The sequence below is a fragment of the Dermacentor silvarum genome, chromosome 8 (assembly GCF_013339745.2).
Source record: "Dermacentor silvarum isolate Dsil-2018 chromosome 8, BIME_Dsil_1.4, whole genome shotgun sequence".
NCBI lineage: Eukaryota > Metazoa > Arthropoda > Arachnida > Ixodida > Ixodidae > Dermacentor > Dermacentor silvarum.
In genome coordinates, this window is record NC_051161.1 from 4,631,848 (window position 1) to 4,654,229 (window position 22,382).

Below are 22,382 nucleotides of genomic sequence, written 5' to 3' on the forward strand. Positions count from 1 at the left end.
TCATCAACAGGAAACCTATGAAAACTTTCGACGCAACTCAGCTCGTCGACATACTGCCTTTCCTTCGTTGTAAAATCACAGAATAAGGACCTCACATATGGAACCGCACAACCACCCAGCGGCTGCCGTGGTAGGTGCAACACGGGCTGCGGGTCGGCGGCGGAGTGCCTACAATGCGAAACGACAGCGCCACCGCATTTTCGTGACGTGTAGGTGTATACGCTACGTGATATTGATGAGTTGCATTTTAAGCTTTCTTGAAAATTTGTTTAAGGTGTCGGTGTAATTTAAAAATTTCTGGTGAAATTCTTATGCCAACTAGGTCTTTGAAAACGCTAAGTTCCCCGAGCTTTACTGCGCACGAAATGCGATTCGCATTAAATTTGGTATACTCAAATATTGGAGAAATAAAATGCGGAACCATAGGCTAAGGTTAGACAGTGAAGGCTCATTGAAAATTTCACATCTTTTTTTCGGAAACGAGGAAGCCCGTGGCTATGGCGCTTCGCTGCTGATCACATGACCTCTAATGTATGTTAGAACAACATGACAGACTTTCTTCGAACAACACTTGAACAATCTCCCCATATACTCTTTAGAGCGAAGCGCGCCCGTTATTGCGGCGCGCGTCATCCCTCGTAACCGAGCACAGGATCGAACGCGGAGTGCAGAAGGCGACAGCGAGTATGGCGACAGCGTGAGAAGCAAAGCGGAGTGCCGGCGGCGGCGACGATGGCACCAGAGTAGCGCGCGTCATCTGTTCACCGAGGACGCTATCAGTGGAAACAAAGCACTGCATGAGCGGAGTGCGGCGACTGCTGTGAATCGCGCCCAAACGTCACCCACGCACTCAACATTTCGCTCTGTTTGCAACGTGCCGCAGGAGGCAGACTGTCCGCGCCAGCTAACATATCGCGAAATGTAAACGCGTATACAGCTGCGCTCAAATTTTTGCATTAGGGAGTATCCTAATCGTCGATTAATTTTTAACAGCGGAGCTGTTGAAGGCCGGAGGTAGACCAGAAACTGCGCCTGGAGATGACGTCACCGCGCGTTGCCTAGCAACCACCTTGCACAGCTGCGCCGAGCTGCTGCTTCGTCTAGCCATGACGTCACTTCGCGTCGCCTAGCAACCACATGTGCCTCGCTTAGCCTAGACATGTCAACGCTTCGCCAGGCCGCGTCTTGAAGCTCGTCGTGCGGCCAAAAAAGATCAGCTGTTCAATAAATTTCCGCGCACGCGTGAGCAAAGTGATCTTGCTGCATTTAGGATGTTAAGGAATCTAGTAAATAAAGAACTGCGAAAGGTTTATTACGAGAGCCTTCTTGCAGCTGTGCAGAGAAAAAAAAATCAAGAAAAGACTTGGAAAATTATCAATGATGCAATCAGACAAAGAAATGTGAACCGCAGTTTTCATAAAATAATCGTTAACAATGAAAAGATGTCGGGCGTCCCTTTAACTGAATGTTTCAATAAACACTTCGTGAACATGATGGCATCATCAGACAACGCGGTCACGGGCACTGCTGTTTATAAATGTGTGCATAGCATATTTCTCGAGCCGACTGACGATGCTGAAATTTGTCGTACATTTTTTAGCTTAAAAAACAGCAATGCTGTTGATGCAGATGATATTCAAATCAAACCTATAAAATGTGTAATTGACGTCATCGCAGTCAATCTTGCATTTGTGTTTAACCTTGTGCTGGAATCGGGCCATTTTCCAACAGCTATGAACAAAGCAAGGGTGTCAGTTATTTTCAAAGGTGGTAACCGAAATGACTTGGGGAACTATGTTATCGGCATTTTCTAAGGGTTTAGAAAAGTTGATTTCTGCTCGTATTAACGATTTCTTTGCAAATAATAACATTCTTTCTGAGTGTCAACACGGATTGCACCCGGGCATGCAGGTCAACCGAAACAGCCTTGTTATTTCAAAAGGAGCTAATAATTACTAACTTTGCTGTGGGAAAACTAACGTTGGGTATTTTTATTGATTATAGCAAGGCATTTGATCGTTTAAATCATCAAATTTTAATACGTAAACTAGAAGGATATGGTATCCGTGGCGTGGCAAACTTGTTGTTTCTATCTTATCTGTCTGGGCGGACGCAGTGCGTCGCTATCGAAAAATACTACTCTTCGTATAGGGAAATTTAATCAGGGGTGCCACAGGGTAGCGTGGTGGGCCCGATTTTGTTTAATATCTATGTAAACGATATCAATGAAATCGCTGACGATACGAGCCTGTTTGCCTCTGGCCGTGATGTTGATGGTCTGTTACTGAGATCTCGCAGTATTCTCTGCAATTTGTCGGCTTCTCTCGTAATAACGCTCTAACAAAATCAAAATCGCCAAATCAAATGCCATCTTGTTCAAGGCAAGAGGAAGGTAGTCTTGTTTAAATCAAGAATTATTCTTGGACGGCGCGCGTTGAGCAAATACAAACAAAGTATTGGGTGTAACACTTTCCGAAGATTTGAACTGGAAATATCACATTGAACTAGTTATGAAATTACTGTCATCTGCCGCAGGTGTATTATCCCGTTACCGTCATTTTTTTTCCCAGAGAAAGTGAAGTTGCAAATACATCGTGCCTTGTTTGAATCGCATCTGAATTATTGTGCGCTTGTGTGGGCTACCACCACGAAGCAAGCTCTTCGTGCAACTTCAGAAACGAGCACTTCGACACATAGCGAATCTACCTTATTTCCATTCTACTGCGCAACGTTTTATAAATATAACATAATACGCGTAACTAATCTATATGAATACCGGCTACTGCATTCTTTTTCCTTCTGCTCCGAAAATTGTAGAACTTTTTAAACATACGTCACGACTTGAACGCGAAAAAGGTGACGCGCGTGCCCGCAGCCAAGGCAGGTACCAGACAGGCGCACAAATTATCTCCTGCAGTCACTAAGACACACCCTACCTGCAGTGGTAAATAAATTAGGGAAAGAAAATGTTATCGTAAGTACCTTGACTCGAAAACAAATTAGAGCGCATTCTTGCAAACTGGACTGAATACACAATAAATAAAGAGAAACGTAATTTCTATTTTACATTCTTTACTGTATGTAATATCCGCTTGCACTCAGTGTTTTATAATCCAATGTGTCATAATATGGTGCATCCTAGACATGTTGACAAAATTTCATATTGGTAACGTACCTTTAGCGTATTTTACTAAAGGGCAATATTTATTTATGGGAACTATATGTCCAATAAGCTTCCTGGTGCAACATATACCTGACCCAAAATACGGTTGATCTTTTTATAGTCGTGAGTGCGTCTGTTATTGATAATATGGATTTTTATCTTACAGATATTCACAATGTTCATGAGAAACGTACCATATCGGCAAAGATAAATTTGTCAGAGAATGTTAACCATAGAGTTTGTGTAGGTGGTGCTATCCCTCTGGCGTAGACACGACTGTTTGCCGTCCTGCCTTTCGCATCTTTCCACTGGCTTCGTTCGTATATTCCTTCCCCTGGGCAGGGGCGTAGCCAGGGGGGGGGGGGGGGGGGGGGGTGATGGGGCTTCAGCCCCCCCCCCCCCCGAAATTTTTTCAGTGCCGCCATGCACCGCCAACCAAAACTACCACCGACGCCGGGAATCATTCTGAATTCTGTCTACAATGTCTTTTTCACGCTCGAACAGACATTTCGGCACGACCATTCCGAACTCGGGCTGGATTTCGTGGCAACGCCCTTGCAACGGGAGTCAGCGTAACGCAGGGAGCCCCTTCCGAGCACAAACTTTCAAGGGCTTTTGATAGCGAGCGGGCGCGTTGCGGCATCTCGCAGCGGCCGCGGAATAAACGGAGCGCATGGATTTCTATTACGAAACTTTATGGGTATAAAGTTCTCATAAACTTTTGACGCGAAAGGTGCACTGACATTTCCAAAGGCGTGCTTTAAAAGATTTTCAATTCTGACCAAGTCGTTCCAGAAATGAAAGCACGCGTTCGCAATCTTCCACAAACACGAAAATACTAAATATCACCGTGACTGTGAGCTAGCAGCTGATAATGTTCTCCAAACAATTTCAGGAAGCGTGCCCAATGGGATCGATCAGCTGGACCAGGGCAGGCAAAGTAAAATATGAGAAAACAGAAGAAAGTAAATAGCCTATTACTGAGGATATTCTTTTTGCAGGCGACAAGGTCTGGCTCTCCGTGGCCACAGGGACAGTGGCCCTATGGATTTGAGCATAGCCCCCGCTGAAAATACAGATATTTTCAGAGCGCTTCTTCGCATGCGAGCTGATTGTGGAGATACATATCTGAAGAACCATTTGAAAAGTTGCCCCAGTAATGCCTTGTATTTAAGCCCAGATGCACAAAACCAAATTACAGAACTTTGTGGTGAAATTATCAAAGAAAGCCTAGATGCAAAAGCAGGCTGCTTCTCCATACTTCCTGACGAAACGACGGACATCGATGGAATGGAACATCCCACTGTTTGTGCAAGGTACCTAAGCAAGGATGCCAACGACATCGAGGGAGTGTTTTAGGTTTTAGCACCGGAATAGATGCCCTCTCTCATTGCGCCTGCAGGTTCTATGTAAATGTATACAAACTGCTGCTGATTCTAGTCACCCTTCCAGTGACCACTGCCAGCGCAGAGAGAATATTTTTTTAACAAGAGTTTACTAAAAAACTACTTGCGCTCTACAATGTCTGTGGAACGCATGGTTAGGCTGGCGCTTATACACCCACAGAGACGCCGGTATCAACGTGTCCGAAGTCATTGACCGCTTCGCTCAACTTGCCCGCCGAGAGAAGTTAGATAGCGAAGCATCAATGCCTGCCCCTCGGCGCGTCAGCTCACCTCTGCGAAGCGTGTGCCCGAAGCTGTGCTGCGAGCAGTTCCACGGCTCGTGGCGGAACAGCCTCTGGCAGTGGGCGAGCGCCAGCCGTGCGCCCACCGCTACAGCTGCCACGGTGCCCGGCTGCTGGCGGCACAGCTGCCGCTGGACTTGGAGCGGCGCCGACTCGCACACCGTGTCCACGCGGCCACCGAGGGTTCCCAGGTACCTGCGTTATTGGCACAGCGCGGCTCCTTTCCTCTGCGCTGTTATGCCACGTACACACTAGCGGCAAAACGCAGCAGCGGCAGGGCGGCCACACGAACCGGCGGCAATCACGTGACAGACTAGACTCCTCTCCCCTTCTCGAACTATCCGGGAGCTGACGCGTGCAGATGATAGTGCGAAACGAGAAACAAGCGGTCGGGCGGGTCCGCATGGCACCATTTCCCGCGCGCACGTCACGGAAGCGGGCCGCTCTCATTGGTCTCCTTCATCCGCGGCACGCGGCAAACCGCAAAAAATCGGTCCAGGAGCGATCCATGCCGCGGCAAGAAAAACCCGTTTCGCGGCTTCTTTCGCGGCGCGCGTCTTGCCGCCGGCGGCGCGCCGCGCGCGTTTTGCCGCTAGTGTGTACCTGGCATAAGATGACTTATAGGCTGCTGCCAAAATCCGGCGCTATATAAACAATTGCCGCCGGTTATTTTCTTTTGACGAAAGTCCTCCATATATATATATATATATATATATATATATATATAAAAACGCACTGGTCACGCCTACAAAGTATAATGTGCGAAGCCAGTTTGAGAAATTATATATATATATATATATATATATATATATATATATATATATAATTTCTCAAACTGGCTTCGCACATTATACTTTGTAGGCGTGACCAGTGCGTTTTTTTTTAGCGATAGCGTTAGTGGCCCCGCGTCGCCGAAAATCCGGTGTCGGCGTCGGCGGAATTTCTGTGAACGAACATTTCTGCATATATTTACGCATATGTATATGCCACGCCTTGCTATATGACATGCCTGTATATGCGGGTTATATCGACACACCGTTCTATCACTAAAGTTGCTCATGCCTTGTCTTACGTTCTTGGCAAAGTTATTCCTCGGAATTTTGAGAAAGACAGCCCACGAAACAAAACACCGACAGCGCACGCCTTTCATGTCAATTGTCAAATCTTCTCATACTGAAATATTAAAAGTGCGAAACAATAACAGAAACCTGGAAATGCTGTTGGCGCGGCAGTGCACAACTCCGGGAGAAAGAGAAAGCTCGCCTTCCGGCTACGCGAAGCGCGAGAAGGCATCCACTGTTATAAGAGGAAGCTTAACCTCGGGGTAGGGATGGTAATATCGATGAACGATTAATCGATTAATCGACTAAAAGTACGCCGCAAAACGATTAATCGTCATCGATGTGTGCCTTTAATTTAATCGGTTTAATCGATTAAAGCAGTTCGATTAATCGTTTTCCAGACAGTGACTAAAGTGGCGTGAAAATTTTGAAATCGTACTGTAGAATGCGGAGTACGAGCAACGACCGCGCGGCTGCGAAGACCGAGAGCAACTGTCGACTGTTTTCCCGAGTCATGTCGAGCTGGCCAAGCGCTTCCCCGCTTTACGCGCACGTCACACAGGCTGCCTGGGGCCCGGAGAGAGGCCGCCCCCGTGGAGGAAGAAATAAACTAGGCGAGAGCATTACGTGAGGTAGCTAGTCTTGGCAAGCGAACTCACCGTCAAGCGATTTCCTTCGCTTTTTACTTCGCAGTAGGGTCAACACGTGACCCTGAGTGACAACGTATTGGCTGATAATGTTTGGTTCACAGCAGTTTCAAATCAGTGCGCACCCGTTCAGCTGCGCTGGTGCCCTGCACCCGGCAGCATTAAACCTACCGCGCGCTCTGATGTGGCGATCACGTGTTGCGCCATTACTTCTTGATGTCAGTCGTGCTGCGATGTTCTCTTCTAATTATTCCTTCATCCATGCCCACCCTCCTCAGTAAGCGCCATTTTTAACATACAGGGTGTTCATTTTTAAGTTTTACGGAATATTTAGAAATCGCCTGTGGCAGGTAGCATAATTTTATCATTGAGCTGGGTTATTCGATGAGGCGCAAATTCGCACGAGAAATCGAAACACATATTCAACTAATTAACAAAAAATCACTGATTAACTTCTTAGTTAATTACTTTACGACACATATAACAATTTACGAATTGTAGCCGGTGATCTTGTCAGGCGTATCCACTTGCAATGAATTTCCAGAATGACACCAGTTTGGAGATATGCGCCATCATACTCGCCGTAAAAATGCACTGTTGTTCCACTTAATTCTTTACCAAAATGCATTGAAGCACAAAAGTAACTGTAACGTCCATGTATTTCGTCCCACACTTTGAGAAATAGTATCTCGAAACTGGTGTCATCCTGGAAATTCATTTCAAGTAGATGCGTCTTGCAAACTCACCGGCTACAGTTCGTAAATTGCGATATGTGTCATAAAGTAATTAACCAAGAAGTTCATTAGTCAATTTTTGTTAATTGGTTGAATATGTCTTTCGATTGCTCGTGCTACTAATGTCCACCGCTCAACGATAAGAATTATGCTACCTGCCACAGGCGATTTTTAAAAATTCCGTAGTAGTTGTCACGTAGTAGTTACGATGAAGAAAACAGTCGCAAAACTGTGAATGACGAAACGGACTTTTTATTGGGCGAGCCTGTGCCCACAAAAGCAAGTTTCACTCGAAGCACAATGATAGCGGCGAACACAATCGGTGATCATCGAAATCTGATCAGCGGCGAAGCGCGTCGGCTTTTATACATGAGTCATCGAAGGTTCCAGAGTAATCTCTGGTACCCGCGTGTCTTCCAGAAGGTACTAGACAATTGGCGTCGCTCATACAATCAGATTACATAAGCGTCGGTGACAACTGACAACGGATAGAAGCATCGATAACGTTCGAGAAAATTCCGATACGTACAGGCGCTTCCTGCGCCGAGCGATAACGTTTAAGGTGGTGGTCCGGCAGCATCAGCCTCCCGTTTTGAGTACCTTTGGAGCAACCGCGGTGGCTCTTCTACTTAGGATATAAAGTTGTGGTATATACATAGTTTGCACGGACGTCATCGCGGACGCCATCTTTGGGTACCTGCAGGTCGAGAAGGGGCGTAAGCAAGGAACATGACAGCATGGCAGCAACAAAAAGCGCGTCTTGCGTCGAACGTCAGAGCGATAACAATGATAAACCGGTGAAACAGCAACAAAAAGCGCGTCTTGCGTCGAACGTCAGAGCGATAACAATGATAAACCGGTGAAAAACAATCGCCGTGAGAAAGCAAAACAGTTTGCGCGTGATAATACGTTGCACTGACGTCATCGTAGTCGCCATCTTTGGGTACCAGCGCGGTGAGATATGGCTGCGTGACGTCACATGAAAACTATCTATACCATAAAAAGCTTAATTCTTGTATATTCTAACTATAGATAATATTAAGAAATTGATTAATGTGATTTAGAAATAAATGCTCAAGAACAAGCATGAGATGCATGGTTTTTGCGAACTGTGTCTCAGTTGTGACCATATTTAGAAGAAATTACCGCATTTACTGCATTGCGGCTTGCTCTGTAGCTTTAGGACTTATTTATTTCCTAGACGCAGCAAAACAATGTTCAATTTTTACTTTTTGGATAATTTGATTTTGAAGTTTGCCAAAATATCGCAACTTCTGTTGTAAACAGCCCGGCAACTACACGCTCAAGGAAGCTAAATTTTGGACAAGTTAGAGATCAAGCAATTTCCAATTGGGATGCAAAATTTCATTTATGTACCTTTCTTGGCTTTCCTAATAATGCGACCGAAATTAAGCAATATTTAGAATTCTGGTCCTACTTTTGACCATTTTTGCGGGAAGGTACTAAAGCTACGAAGGTGCGGTGTAAAACTAATAAAGGTATATGAATGAAATTTAGCGTCCTACATGGAAATTCCTTCAACTCTAATTGTCCAAAATTTAGCTTCCTTGAGCCTGTAGTTGCCGGGCTGTTTACAACAGAAGTTGCGATATTTTGGCAATCTTCAAAAGCAAATTATCCAAAAAGTAAAAATTCAACATTATTTTGCTGCGTCTAGGAAATAGATAAATATGTCCTAAAGCTACAGAGCAAGCCGCAATGCAGTAAATGCGGTAGTTTCTTCTAAATATAGTCACAACTGAGACACATTTCGCAAAAACCATGTATATCATGCTTGATCTTGAACATTTATTTCTAAATCACATTATTCAATTTCTTTATAATATAAATAGTTGGAATCTACAAGAATTAGGCTTTTTTATGGCATATACGACAACTTTATATACTAAGTAGAAGAGCCACCACGGTTGCTCCAAAAGTACTCGAAACGGGGGGCTGGTGCCGCCGGAGTGGGACCACCACCTTAACATTTGTTAGCCGGTGAAAAGCGGTCACCGGGGAAAGATAAACAAGTACACGTGTCAATATGAACACTCTGTATATTGCTTATTCCTTCACTAGTCACTAGTGGCAATTATAGTTGACCTCAAACAAATTAAACATTATTCTTTATCAAAATTGATACGCTTGTATGTCTTATCCTGGTTCCACCTTTCAAGCGTTAAAATAGGTACTTGCGTGAATAGATAATTGTGTTTCAGCCTTTTTAAAGTGCCCCCCCAAAAAAGTCGATTAATTGATTAATCGACGAAAAACCCCGCATCGAAATCGATTAATCGATGATACGCTAAAGCGACGAACGATTAATTGTTAATCGATTAAAACATTTAATTGACCATCCCTACCTCGGGGCCTAAATACATGGGATCTTTCTTCTCGGCAACCACTGCACCAAACTTGATCAAGTTTGTTGCATTCGACAGAAAAAGGTAGAATCTAGTGACTGTTGGTTGCCAATTTTTTATTTAGGTCGTCAAATGTGTAATAAAAATTGACAAACATCGCAAGTTTTCAGCAAACAAAACTATCAAGTTTACAACTGTGTAACTCGGCAATGAAAAATGACATCGCAATTCCGTGCATCGCATCTAACAGTACATCTAAAGCCTACAAAATTTGTATATTATACATGGCTCTCAAATAGATGACTGATTTCTGAGTAGAACTTTTGTAATATCCTTTTTAACAATGTTCACGTACAATAAACATTTACACATCAAATTTGTCCGCTTTGGATGCAGTCTACAGAATTGCGATATCTGTTCTAGGTGCCGAGCTATAAATATGCAAACTTGGTGCTTTTGTTTTTTCTCAAACTTGCCAATTTTTGAAAATTCTATTTAAAAAATGCAGGCCCTCAATCGAAATTCCGCTTCGAACAGTCATATAAATGAACTTTCTTTCTCAAATGCAACAAATTTCATTGAAAACGGCCCACCGGTTATCTCAGGAAAGCGTTTCTGCGTTTTACATGTATTTGAATAGGCGGCATCGGAGTTGGGCCCGAGCTTCCTCTTTAAGGCGAAGCTTAAGCGTCCTCCATATTTTGTGAATCTCTGCGCCCATTCCAGAACATGAAATTATTCGAGATTCTGGATATTCAATTAAGCTCGATTTGATCCCCTGTGGCGCGTTCACGTCATCGCGTTTCTGAATACGGGGCTTGTGAGCAAAATTAGTCAAGCACTAAATGTTGGAACAGGACGACGAATTTAGCATAGAAATAATGAATGAGAATAATAATATTTCACAGTCCACGGCAATCCAAGTCCGAGGTATACGACACCAACAGGCAGGCTTTTCTAAGTAACAAATATGGAAAAGACAGAGCATGAAACTCCACAGATCACAAATATGGACAACGCCGGTCCTTTTCAACCATGGTAGAAAACAGCGCTAAAGACACGGACTATAAGAAAAAAAGACAGAACGAGCGCTCACTGCCAACAAATGCTTTAATTGTGCGTGCACAAATATACAGGGTGTTTCATTGTAGATGCACCAAATTTTTAAACATTGCCTGCGGCAGATAGCACAATTATAATCCTTCATCTAAACTACTCGATGAGGTGGCCATTACTTCCACGAGCAATTAAAACGCCTAATTGAATCATTAACATAATTACGGTAATTAACTTTTTAAATTAATTATTTTACGGCACATCTTTCAATCTACGAATTATAGCCACTGAGTTCGCAAGGCGTATCCACTTGCAACGAATTCTCAGGACTGAACCAGTTGCGAGATACATTTTTCAGTGTCCGACGCAATGCATGGGCGTTCAAGTTTAAACGCTGTATTATGCATTGAAGCACGAAGTTAACTGGAACGCCCATACATTTCGTCGGACACGTTAAAAATATTATCTCGAAACTGGTTCAGTCCTCAGAATTCGTTCCAAGAGGATAGGCCTTGCGAATTCAGCGGCTATAACTCGTAGATGGAAAGATGTGCCGTAAAGAATTAATTTTAAAGTTAATTAGCGTAATTATGTTAATTATTCAAATACGCGTTTTGTTTTCTTGTGGAAGTAATGGCCGCATCATCGAGTAGTTTAGATCAAGGATTATAATTGTGATATCTGCCACAGGCAATTTATAAAAATTTGGTGCAGCTAAAATGAAACACCCTGTATAGCTTGAAAATGAAGGGGAATCCCCCAATGCTATATATTCTCCCTCCTCCCCCCTCTGTTTCCTTCCGCCATCCCCTTCCTTTTCAAGCTATATTATATTTGTGCACGCACAATAAAAGCATTTGTTGGCAGTCAGCGCTCGTCCTGTCTCCTTCCTTCTATAGTCCGTGTCTTTAGCGCTGTTTTCTACCATGCCATGGATGCATACCAACGAGCTCGCCTTCAAACCCTCTTAAGTTCTTTTCAAATTCCTTACGCTTGTCCCGTCTTTAACTGCGCAGTTTTTAAGAATGCATCCAGTGATCCAACCCAATTGGCTTCATTATCAAACCTGATGACAAAAAAAAAATAATAGTATTCAAAGTTACCCCATTGGAAAGATTGAGGATGCAGTGAATTATGTGGGCAGCATGAAACGAGTAATAAGCGCGTATCTCACCTCTCACAATATTAGATAAATGATGCTTAATTAGCTCGAACCAAGCATTTTTGTCGTGGGTGAACTAAACAAGGTTTGCGCGAGTGACGAGTAAATTGTCAAGTGGTAAAGGAGTCAACGAATGATACTCGACAGTTCACTGTTCAACACATTTGCGTCGCTTGCACGAACATAATTTTTTTTTTAATTTTAGTTACCAACCGGTAAAATCTCGCCTTTTAGAAACACATCACTGTCTAGGTGAAACTCGAGCTTTCATTAACGTAAAAATCCAGCGAGGCTATGAACATAACACGAGAAGCGAAATTGCGGGTGCTGTATTCACGACTGAAATTCTTTTGTTCATCATCTGACAATGTACGTGGACAAACCATGGCGAAGCAAACCACAAAAAGGAAAGATCTTTAAGCTGTAGTTGAATATGGTTGCCCAGAACAGCGCCCTTGTTCACGAAACTTCTCGTTGGTGATTGCCGCGGCGGCGAAGGTTATGGGCATTAGCAATGGTCACTCACTCACGGTACGTATACGAAGTCTCATAAATACGGCCTTAGATTACTTGCACGTAAATAAGAACTGAGGGGCGCTCACAAACGTGCCTTGTAGTCGTCGACCGTGCATATAAAGCTGCGCACATATGATGCATGCCGGTTACGCAAGGTGCTTCGTTTGACGTTGCTCACGTTGATTCGCATGTGCCACACACTGCCTATATTAGGTTGGTCAAAAAGTCCAGCAACGCCCGGCAGGTGCACTGCGTATTACGGGACTTTCCGCACTTCGTCCTGCCTGGCAAAGCGTTAATTTTGCATCTCCCTGATTTCGATTTCCTTGCTCAAGTACTTGTGAAAGGCACAAGTTTCGTCGTTAGGCAACCGCGGAACCAGTGTAACGAGACTTGTTGCTCTAGCCTGCTGTGCGTGGATTCGTCGTACCATCCGAACGGCATAAGAACGCCAGAACGCCAGCTCGTTGCAGAGTCCGCTGTGCCTTCTGCAAACAGACGAAGAAATGAAAAGATCCTTACATCCAGTTAGCCGACGCTGGTCGAGGCCAGCCGAGCACCAGCAAGAGGCACGTCACCGCCGCTGAGAGGTGCTGCGGTCCCATCGCAGCCGTCGACACCGCGAATTGCTCGTCGCGGCGGCGGCCGTTGCGAGTCAGCGGGCGGGCGAACGGGGCGGCGCCGTCTTCGAAACGAGCCTGCCCATTGGTCGTTTCACTTCGACCCACATTGCGCGGCCGTTGACAGGCAGCTTCGCGTTCGCGGGAATGTAACCATGAGAAGAGGAGGACACGCCCATTGCCTCTGTATCACCTCCGCCCCTGGCCGCGAGGATCTAAAAGAAGCACGTGTTTCCAAGACAACTTGCCAACTTCTGGTTTATCCTGGAAACTGAGCTGCTAGCTGCTTCTCCTGAATACTATCTTTAAGGGGATACTAAAGAGAAACCGTGAGGCTTATAGCGCATGAAAGGACAAGGACGAATGAAGAGGTGACACACACAGCGCCTGTGTGTGTCACCTCTTCATTCGTCCTTGTGTTTCGACGCGGGCATTGTTACAGTTCATGAAGTCGACTGGCCTCAGTGACCGATTGTGAAGTGTTGGACAACCGCACGTGTTTATACTGCGAGTACTTGCTTCCCTCTCTCGCCTTTCTTTTCATCCCTTTAAACCCCTTCCCCCGTGTAGGGTAGCAAACCGGACGTGCTTCTGGTTAACCTCCCTGCCTTTCCTTCTTTTTTCCTCCTCCTCCTCCTCCTCCTCCTCCTCATCCTCCTCCTTCATGCGCTATAAGCCTCACGATGTCATACCAACAAGCCCAAATCACTGCATTAAAGAGAAACGTTAACTCAGTTCATACTGATTCGGTCTTCCTTTAAAAACTCCATTTTCGTTAATGTCGAGAAGGGAAAATGAAGGCCAAAGTTTCATTTTTCAAATTTCACGCGGGAACCCCGTCGCCGTTACGTACCGTCAGCGTGACGTCACGAATTTCAAACAATATTCCCCTATTTGGGCCGCGCCGTGAAGGTTCTTAAAAGTTCGCGCTTAGGCTCCCGTAAATGCAATGTAGCCAATCTCTACTGATAAACGGTTAACTAGGCCCTAGCAGAGGCCGTCAAGATTTATGACGTTACGGCGAGCTTGTGCGGAAACCTCCAAGTGTCGTCGCCACCCGTCTTTCCTGGCTTGCCTATTACGTTCCTATTGTAGGAACGTAATTCACTAACACCGAGATAAAATTATTTTACTCCTAAGTGTCCCGTTCAGCTCAACATTAGCAAAGCGATGCAAAATCGAGAAACCACAAGAAAAGCGCTGGCTTCAAGCCAGGATTTATTGCCAGACTGAAGTATCGACCCTTTTCGCGGCGATCCCGTGGGCGCTGCCATGTTTGATCACGTGGTGACGCATCCATTGCTTGCCTCAACTACCTCCATCGCCAGTGGCGTACCAACTATTTCTCGAGTGTGTGTGTGTGTGTGGGGGGGGGGGGGGGGGCAAACCACCTGCTCCTCTCTATGTCTCTCTCTCTCTCTCTCTCTCTCTCTCTCTCTCTCTATATATATATATATATATATATATATATATATATATATATATATATATATAATTGCTTATTACTACTATATTATCTGATAGAGCCCGGAAAACGCGTCTGTTCGTTATTTTTATATGGCCTATTTATCAATCACACACACACGTGAACCATGAGGGCCCGAGCAATTATTTTAATTTGCATTTATTTCTTGGAACTATAAAAAATTTCAATATGATGCAGGTACTAAGGCAATGAGTGCCTCACAGAGGTCCCTGATCCCGCACTGTAGAAGTAGTACGGCGCGCAATAATAAAAAAAAACACATTTGCTAAAAACGATTTTAATAATTAGACAAAGAATTCTACTTGGTGTTGAAGTCTACAGTACGAATGTATCGCTAGTTAACGTAATAGTATTGTTGAGGTCATACGCAACAAAACACAATACACAAAAATTACTCAGAAGAAATATTCAGAAGAAAAAAAGACAGCAGATGTGCTAGTTAACGTAATAGTATTGTTGAGGTCATACGCAACAAAACACAATACACAAAAATTACTCAGAAGAAATATTCAGAAGAAAAAAAGACAGCAGATGTGTGCGACCTTGTAGAATTACTACCCCATTTCCAGCGAAGCTGTTTCTTTCGAGCAGTTGCAATAAAAGTTTCAGTTTCCTCTAATTATATCGCATGCTTGAAAACGTTGCCCGTATATGACTGTTCTGTTTGAAACCATGCCCACGTGTAATGTTTTGGAGCTCTTCGTGTTGGGATAAATTTTTTTAAAGCCAGTAATTCATCAACACTCATGTTACTTCGCCAGAACATTTACCATAGCGTGCCAGGGTAGCGGTCTCAATTCTTCCCCTACCCGCCGTGGTTGCTCAGTGGCTATGGTGTTGGGCTGCTGAGCACGAGGTCGCGGGATCGAATCCCGGCCACGGCGGCCGCATTTCGATGGGGGCGAAATGCGAAAACACCCGTGTACTTAGATTTAGGTGCACGTTAAAGAACCCCTGGTGGTCCAAATTTCCGGAGTCCCCCACTACGGCGTGCCTCATAATCAGAACTGGTTTTGGCACGTAAAACCCCATAATTTAATTTTTTTTTTCAATTCTTCCCCGCTCGTTAGACACACTCATAACGCTTTAGAGCACTTGCATAGGAAATTTATTGATTATACCTATCTATGTTAAGCTTTACCTACACATCACCCATTACCTGGTCCTTACAGTTACCAAACATAAATAAGATGCCTTTTTTAGTTCAGTGAGAACACCAGGCGAGCCTAATATATCACGCAAGAAAAAGAAGAGAGTTGAAGAATTATTCGTAACGCTTCTAAATAAGCCACTAACGTTAGAACTTCGCGACACATTGCATTTAAGGTGCTGCTTATTCCTTCAAAGTATAAAATTTCTGAAACGCAGAGTTCTCTTGGGACATTGGGAAACCTGGGTAAAGATTTGCCGAGGTTCAACGCGGTTAAACCACACTGCAGGTTCAGCGCGGTCAGCAAGTACCGCATCTGCAACTGCACCACAGAGACGCTGCTCGGAGCGGCGGCAGCAGCGAGCGAATTGACCTTCACGCTGCCTCTCGCTTCGACTAAGCGTCGAAAGCACAGCGCATACCAGCACTCGCCGCACTTTGTCCACATCGCTTTCAAGACATGGGTACGCAGCCGCCGTCTGACCTTTGCTGAGCTTGAAGGTCAGATTTGCGGAACCAGACGTTTTCTGGGTTTGTACCTGGAGTATGAGGCTCTCGCTCCAATAACAGTAGTGTGATGTTTTCAAATGCTTGCTTGCGATGTTTCAAAACTGTGTTTGATCAACACGCATTTACCATCGTACATAAACTTGGCGTGTTGTTCTCCTTATGTTCGCAAAATTAGACCTCAGTTGTAATTATGCCAGTGCAGCAGTATAAGTTTAATACCGCTCGTAAAACACACTAATAACGCTATGGACCACTTGCGTACGTAATTTACTGGAAAACGCACATTTAATCTACTCATTTGAAACATCCCCTGCACATTACCATACCATGCCCCTAGCTTTCCCCAGATAAAAACAAGATGCCTTGTTTAGCTCACCGAGGACACCGGAGAAACAAATTACGAATCTCATACGATGCACAAGAAGCACATGGAGAAATAAGGGTTTACTAATTATCTGCAGTAATTCCATTTAAAGCAGGAACGTGAATGTTCAGCAACGCATCTCACTCAAAATTCTACATATTCTGGCAAAGTTTCAAGTTCTTATAACGTGCAGTTGTTTTATGAGTCTGGAAAACATTTACATTTGTAGCAGTATGGCACCCTGGAATACTTGAATGAGTAACTTTCTACAAACTCTGTAATGAACCTACACAGACTAAACATTTATCGCTCTTCACTCAGAACATTGCTTCATACTTCGAAGAAATATAAGCAACGTTCCTGTTATGTGCTGTTATGCGTTACATTCGAACCGAAATGGCTATTCGGCGTCGTACAGTATATCAATAACACACACACACACACACACACACACACACACACACACACACACACACACACACACACACACACACACACACACACACACACACACACACCACACACACACACACACACACACACACACACACACACACACACACACACACACACCACACACACACACACACACACACACACACACACACACACACACACACACACACACACACACACACACACACACACACACACACACACACACACACACACACACACACACACACACACACACACACCACACACACACACACACACACACACACACACACACACACACACACACACACACACACACACACACACACACACACACACACACACACACACACACACACACACATAAATATATATCAGAAAAAGGCAATTCTGCGTCCGGGTAAATATTCACAGCGAAGTAGACGCGCGCATGATGCGGTTTATTGACAGTATATATATATGCGTGTGTGTGTTTTGCCTGCTATGACTATTATTGCTGCGAATGAGAGTTTTATTTCCAGTATTTACTAATAAGCGTATATATATATATATATATATATATATATATATATATATATATATCGTAAATAAATATGTCTATGTACCCTTTGATTTCATTACCTAGAAATACATTGGTCATCGCGCCACGCAGTTAATAAACCTGGTTTATTTCACTCTAGTATTGTTTTCTTCAATCATTCTCCCTGATCAATATCCACCAACAAGAAGAGCGTGTAAAATGACACGATATCAATAATAAAATTTTCTTACGTAGCCTTCATGGTGCGGAGATACCAGTTACTTTTAGAGGACAGTGGTAAAAACATCAGTTCATCTGGCTAAAACTACATTTGGAACTGGCCGTCAAGAGTCTTGGGCGCACCGAAGCAACTAAACCATTTAAAAAATGTACTGCACCGAGGTTCTGCGAGAAAAACTGGGCGTCCACCAGCGTCCACGCGCTCGCTAGAAGACGACGCGCTTGACAACGACAGCAAAATTCAAGACGTCGCGTTGTATAATCTATGCCTCAAATATATATGTTTGGCAAAATTGTGTAAACATAAAGTTGTAGTGAAATAAAGCGCTATTTTAAAAGCGTACTATGCGCAATCGGCCTCGGCGCCCGCAGCGAAAGTACGTTGAATATGCCGCGGAGCGCGTCTCCGCCCCAATCTAGTTCGCTCACAGCGCCCTCGCACTATTTTATTGCGATAGCAATAATACGGACACTTAAACCGGATTTCTGCCGTCGGCGTCGCCGTCGTCGTCGCCGTGAGGTTCCCTATAGATAAAATCTTCGCTGCGTGCCGTATGCCCGAGCGGAAGCGTGCGGGGACGCGCGCTATCACGGAGAGCGAACGCACTCAATCTCCCACGCGCAAGCAAGGAAGCGGGAAGCCAGCGCCGGAGGGAGCGGGGGGGGGGGGGGGGGGGGGGGCACTTCCACTCTGCCAACAACCGCGCTCGTCGCTCGCTCGCACCGTCTCTTATCTCCACACGGCTCTGACCTTTAGCGCCATGCATTCGCCGCTCAGTTTCCGTTGAAGCGATAGACCGCACGTACCTTCGCCGCTGCGGCGTATCCGCTTGCTGCCAGAGTTTTGACGGTCGTTGTCTGCAGTCACTCAATGTGATCTATTCATGTTTGTTTGTGCGCGCTCACACCACGCTTGTTTTAGTAATAGTCGGGCCACATTTTCCCACGCACGCTACACATGCAATGCTGCCCGGATCGGCAGTGCAGCGCTACAGGTGTGTCCCTTCGCACGCGCTGCCCACGGGAAGCGCTTCTCATCAACACCACCGTTTCACACGCGCCTTCTCGTGGTCATCGAGTCTCTCTTCATGTCGGTCTACTTACGTCGCAGCACACCTGCTTACTTAATCAGCTCATGTTTACTACAATTCATATTGCTACCAAAGCGGCTCACCTTACTTCGTATGACATTGCTGTGTTGCTATCGCATTCATTGCTTCGCCCTTAGGGCGAAACTGTGACATTTTTATTGCGATAGCAATTATATGGACACTCAAAAGCAGATTTCTGCCGTCGCCGTCGCCGTGAGGTTCCGTATGACGTCATTTGGAGAAGAAATCGTCGCCGCGCACCGAACGCTGTATGTGCGAGTGAAAGGGCGCGAGGGGCGCGTCTTTCACGGGGAGTGAACGCACGGCGGAGAACAAACGCGCGTTCTGCGCCGTGCTCGCTTAAGGGCTGCAGAAGTAGGCGTCTCTGTTCTCCTTCACAATCACCATGTATGTAGAGCAAACGCGCCTTCTTCCGACGAGCGAGAGGCCGTGGGGGAGGGGGAGGGAAGGGAGGCGACGTTTAGCTGCGGCACGCAGTGCCTATTTATATCAGAGGCTCCGGCAACAGTCACCAACGCCGCACGCATTTTTAGCGAACGCGGGCAAAACGCGGATGGCGTCGACAACAGTTCTGCGTGTTGCCGATGCTGCTGCACGTCCAAGTTTATACAGCTGATAAAGCTAATATCATTACTCCGTATAGCTCTCTACAAGTTTGCTATCGCAATTGATGCTTCACCTTTCAGGTGAAACTGCGACAAATTTTTTTCCACACGCGGCGCCTCAGCGGCAGAGCGCCGTTCGGCCCAGTCGACCATTGTCTCGACCACTCCAATTCTAGGTCACTCCACTCTAGAGTGTACTAGACAATGGTCGAGTGGGCCGAACGGCGCTCTGCCGTTGAGGCGCCGCGTGTGGAAAAATAGTGCGAGGGCGCTGCGAGCGAACTGGATTGGGGCGGAGACGCGCTCCGCGGCATATTCAACGTACTTTCGCTGCGGGCGCCGAGGCCGATTGCGCATAGTACGCTCTTAAAATAGTGCTTTATTTCAATTGCAAATTTATGTTTACACCATTTTGCCAAACATATATATTTGAGGCATAGATTATACAACGCGACGTCTTCAATTTTGCTGTCGTTGTCATGCGCGTCGTCTGCTAGCGAGCGCGCGTTCGCTACGCGGACGCTGGCGGACGCCCAGTTTTTCTCGCACAACCTCTGTGCATTACATTTTATTGCGATAGCAATTATATGGACACTTTCACCGGATTTCTGCCGTCGCCGTCGCCGTCGCCGTGAGGTTCCGTATAGATAAAATCTTCGCCGCGCGCCGTATGCCCGAGCGGAAGCGTGCGGGGACGCACGCTGTCACGGAGAGCGAACGCAATCAATCTTCCACGCGCAAGCAAGGAAGCGGGAAGCGAGCGCGGAGGGAGCGGGGGGGGGGGGGGGGGCATTTATTGCGATAGCAATTATATGGACACTTCAACCGGATTTCTGGCGTCGTCGCCGTCGCCGCGTGAGGTTCCGTATAGATAAAATCTTCGCCGCGCGCCGTATGCCCCAGCGGAAGCGTGCGGGGACGCGCGCTATCACGGAGAGCGAACGCACTCAATCTCCCACGCGCAAGCAAGGAAGCGGAAAGCCAGCGCCGGAGGGAGCAGGGGGGGGGGGGGGGGCACTTCTCTGCCAACAACCGCGCTCGTCGTTCGTTCGACCGCACCGTCTCTTATCTCCACACGGCTCTGACCTTTATGCGCCGTGCATTCGCCGCTCAGTTTTCGTTGAAGCGATAGACCGCACGTACTATCACCCGCTGCGCGGCGTATGCGCTCGCTGCCAGCGTTTTGACAGTCGTTGGCTGCAGTCATTCAGTGTGATCTATTCATGTTTGTTTGTGCGCGCTCACACCACGCTTGTCCATTCAGTTAGTAATAGTTGGGCCACATTTTCCCACGCACGCTACACATGCAATGCTGCCCGGGTCGGCAGTGCAGCGCTACAGGTGTGTCCCTTCGCACGCGCTGCCCACGGGAAGCGCTTCTCATCAACACCACCGTTTCACACGCGCCTTCTCGTGGTCATCGAGTCTCTCTTCATGTCGGTCTACTTACGCCGCAGCACACCTGCTTACTTAATCAGCTCATGTTTACTACAATTCATATTGCTACCAAAGCCGCTCACCTTACTTCGTATGACATTGCTGTGTTGCTATCGCATTCATTGCTTCGCCCTTAGGGCGAAACTGTGACATTTTCTACTCTGCCAACAACCACGCTCGTCGCTCGCTCGCATCGTCTCTTATCCCCACACGGCTCTGACCTTTATGCGCCGTGCATTCGCCGCTCAGTTTCCGTTGAAGCGATAGACCGCACGTACCTTCGCCCGCTGCGCGGCGTATGCGCTCGCTGCCAGCGTTTTGACAGTCGCTGGCTGCAGTCATTCAGTGTGATCTATTCATGTTTGTTTGTGCGCGCTCACACCACAGTTGGTAATAGTCGGGCCACATTTTCCAACGCACGCTACACATGCAATGCTGCCCGGGTCGGCAGTGCAGCGCTACAGGTGTGTCCCTTCGCACGCGCTGCCCACGGGAAGCGCTTCTCATCAACACCACCGTTTCACACGCGCCTTCTCGTGGTCATCGAGTCTCTCTTCATGTCGGTCTACTTACGCCGCAGCACACCTGCTTACTTAATCAGCTCATGTTTAATACAATTCATATTGCTACCAAAGCCACTCACCTTACTTCGTATGACATTGCTGTGTTGCTATCGCGTTCATTGCTTCGCCCTTAGGGCGAAACTGTGACATTTTTTTTAATGGTTTTAGTTGCTTCGATGCGCCCATGACTCTTGACGGCCGGTGCCAAATGTAGTTTTAGCCAGGTGAACTGCTGTTTTTACCACTGTCTTCTATAAGTGAATGGTATCTCCGCACCATGAAGGTTACGTAAGAAAATTTTATTATTGATATCGTGTCATTTTAGACACGCTTCTTGTTGGTCGATATTGATCAGGGACAATGATCGAAGAAAACAATATTAGAGTGAAATAAAGCAGGTTTATTAACTGCGTGGCGCGAAGAATGACCAATTTATTTCTAGGTAATTAAATCAAATTAAGGGTACATAGACTTATATATTTACGATATATATATGTATGGGAAAAAATAACAAATATTCTAAATGCAATAATTGAAAAAGTGAGAACTCCCGACCGGAATAAGCGCACGTGTTTGCAGTAACAAACACACTTATTAGTGAATACTGGATAAACTCTCATTCGCAGCAATAATATTCATAGCAGACAAACCATCTTATATATATGTATAAAACTGAACGGCTGCGTTCAGTTATCCGGTGCACTATCATAACGACCATAATGAAACAAAGGAACGGCATGTCTCACATACACGCAGAGATATGTGCAGATCTGTTGCGTTCGTTGAAGAAGTACGTACCACATGGGGCACTCAGTTTTAATCGGTTGCAAACATTGTGAGACTGTCAAAAAAGTTTTCCTTGTCGGAATCAAGTTAGCAGATTTACAGGCTGCCCCAAAACGGGGCGGTTATATTGAATGAGAGCTAGGAAGTTGTTAAGTAGGA

The 22,382-nt window shown here is 45.8% G+C and overlaps 1 protein-coding gene across 1 annotated transcript in view; it reads right to left on the minus strand.

Annotated features, from left to right (window-relative positions):
* Positions 1-13,046, minus strand: part of LOC119461924 (protein Wnt-16) — an 85,574-nt gene extending 72,528 nt beyond the window's left edge. Inside the window, exons 1-2 of the mRNA XM_049655123.1 lie at positions 12,915-13,046; positions 4,840-5,045 (exon numbers count right to left, since the gene is read on the minus strand). Of these exons, the coding sequence (XP_049511080.1) occupies positions 4,840-5,045; positions 12,915-12,997 (289 nt within the window). The 5' untranslated portion in view covers positions 12,998-13,046. The remainder of the gene's footprint in view (positions 1-4,839; positions 5,046-12,914) is intronic.
* Positions 13,047-22,382: the final 9,336 nt, after the last annotated feature.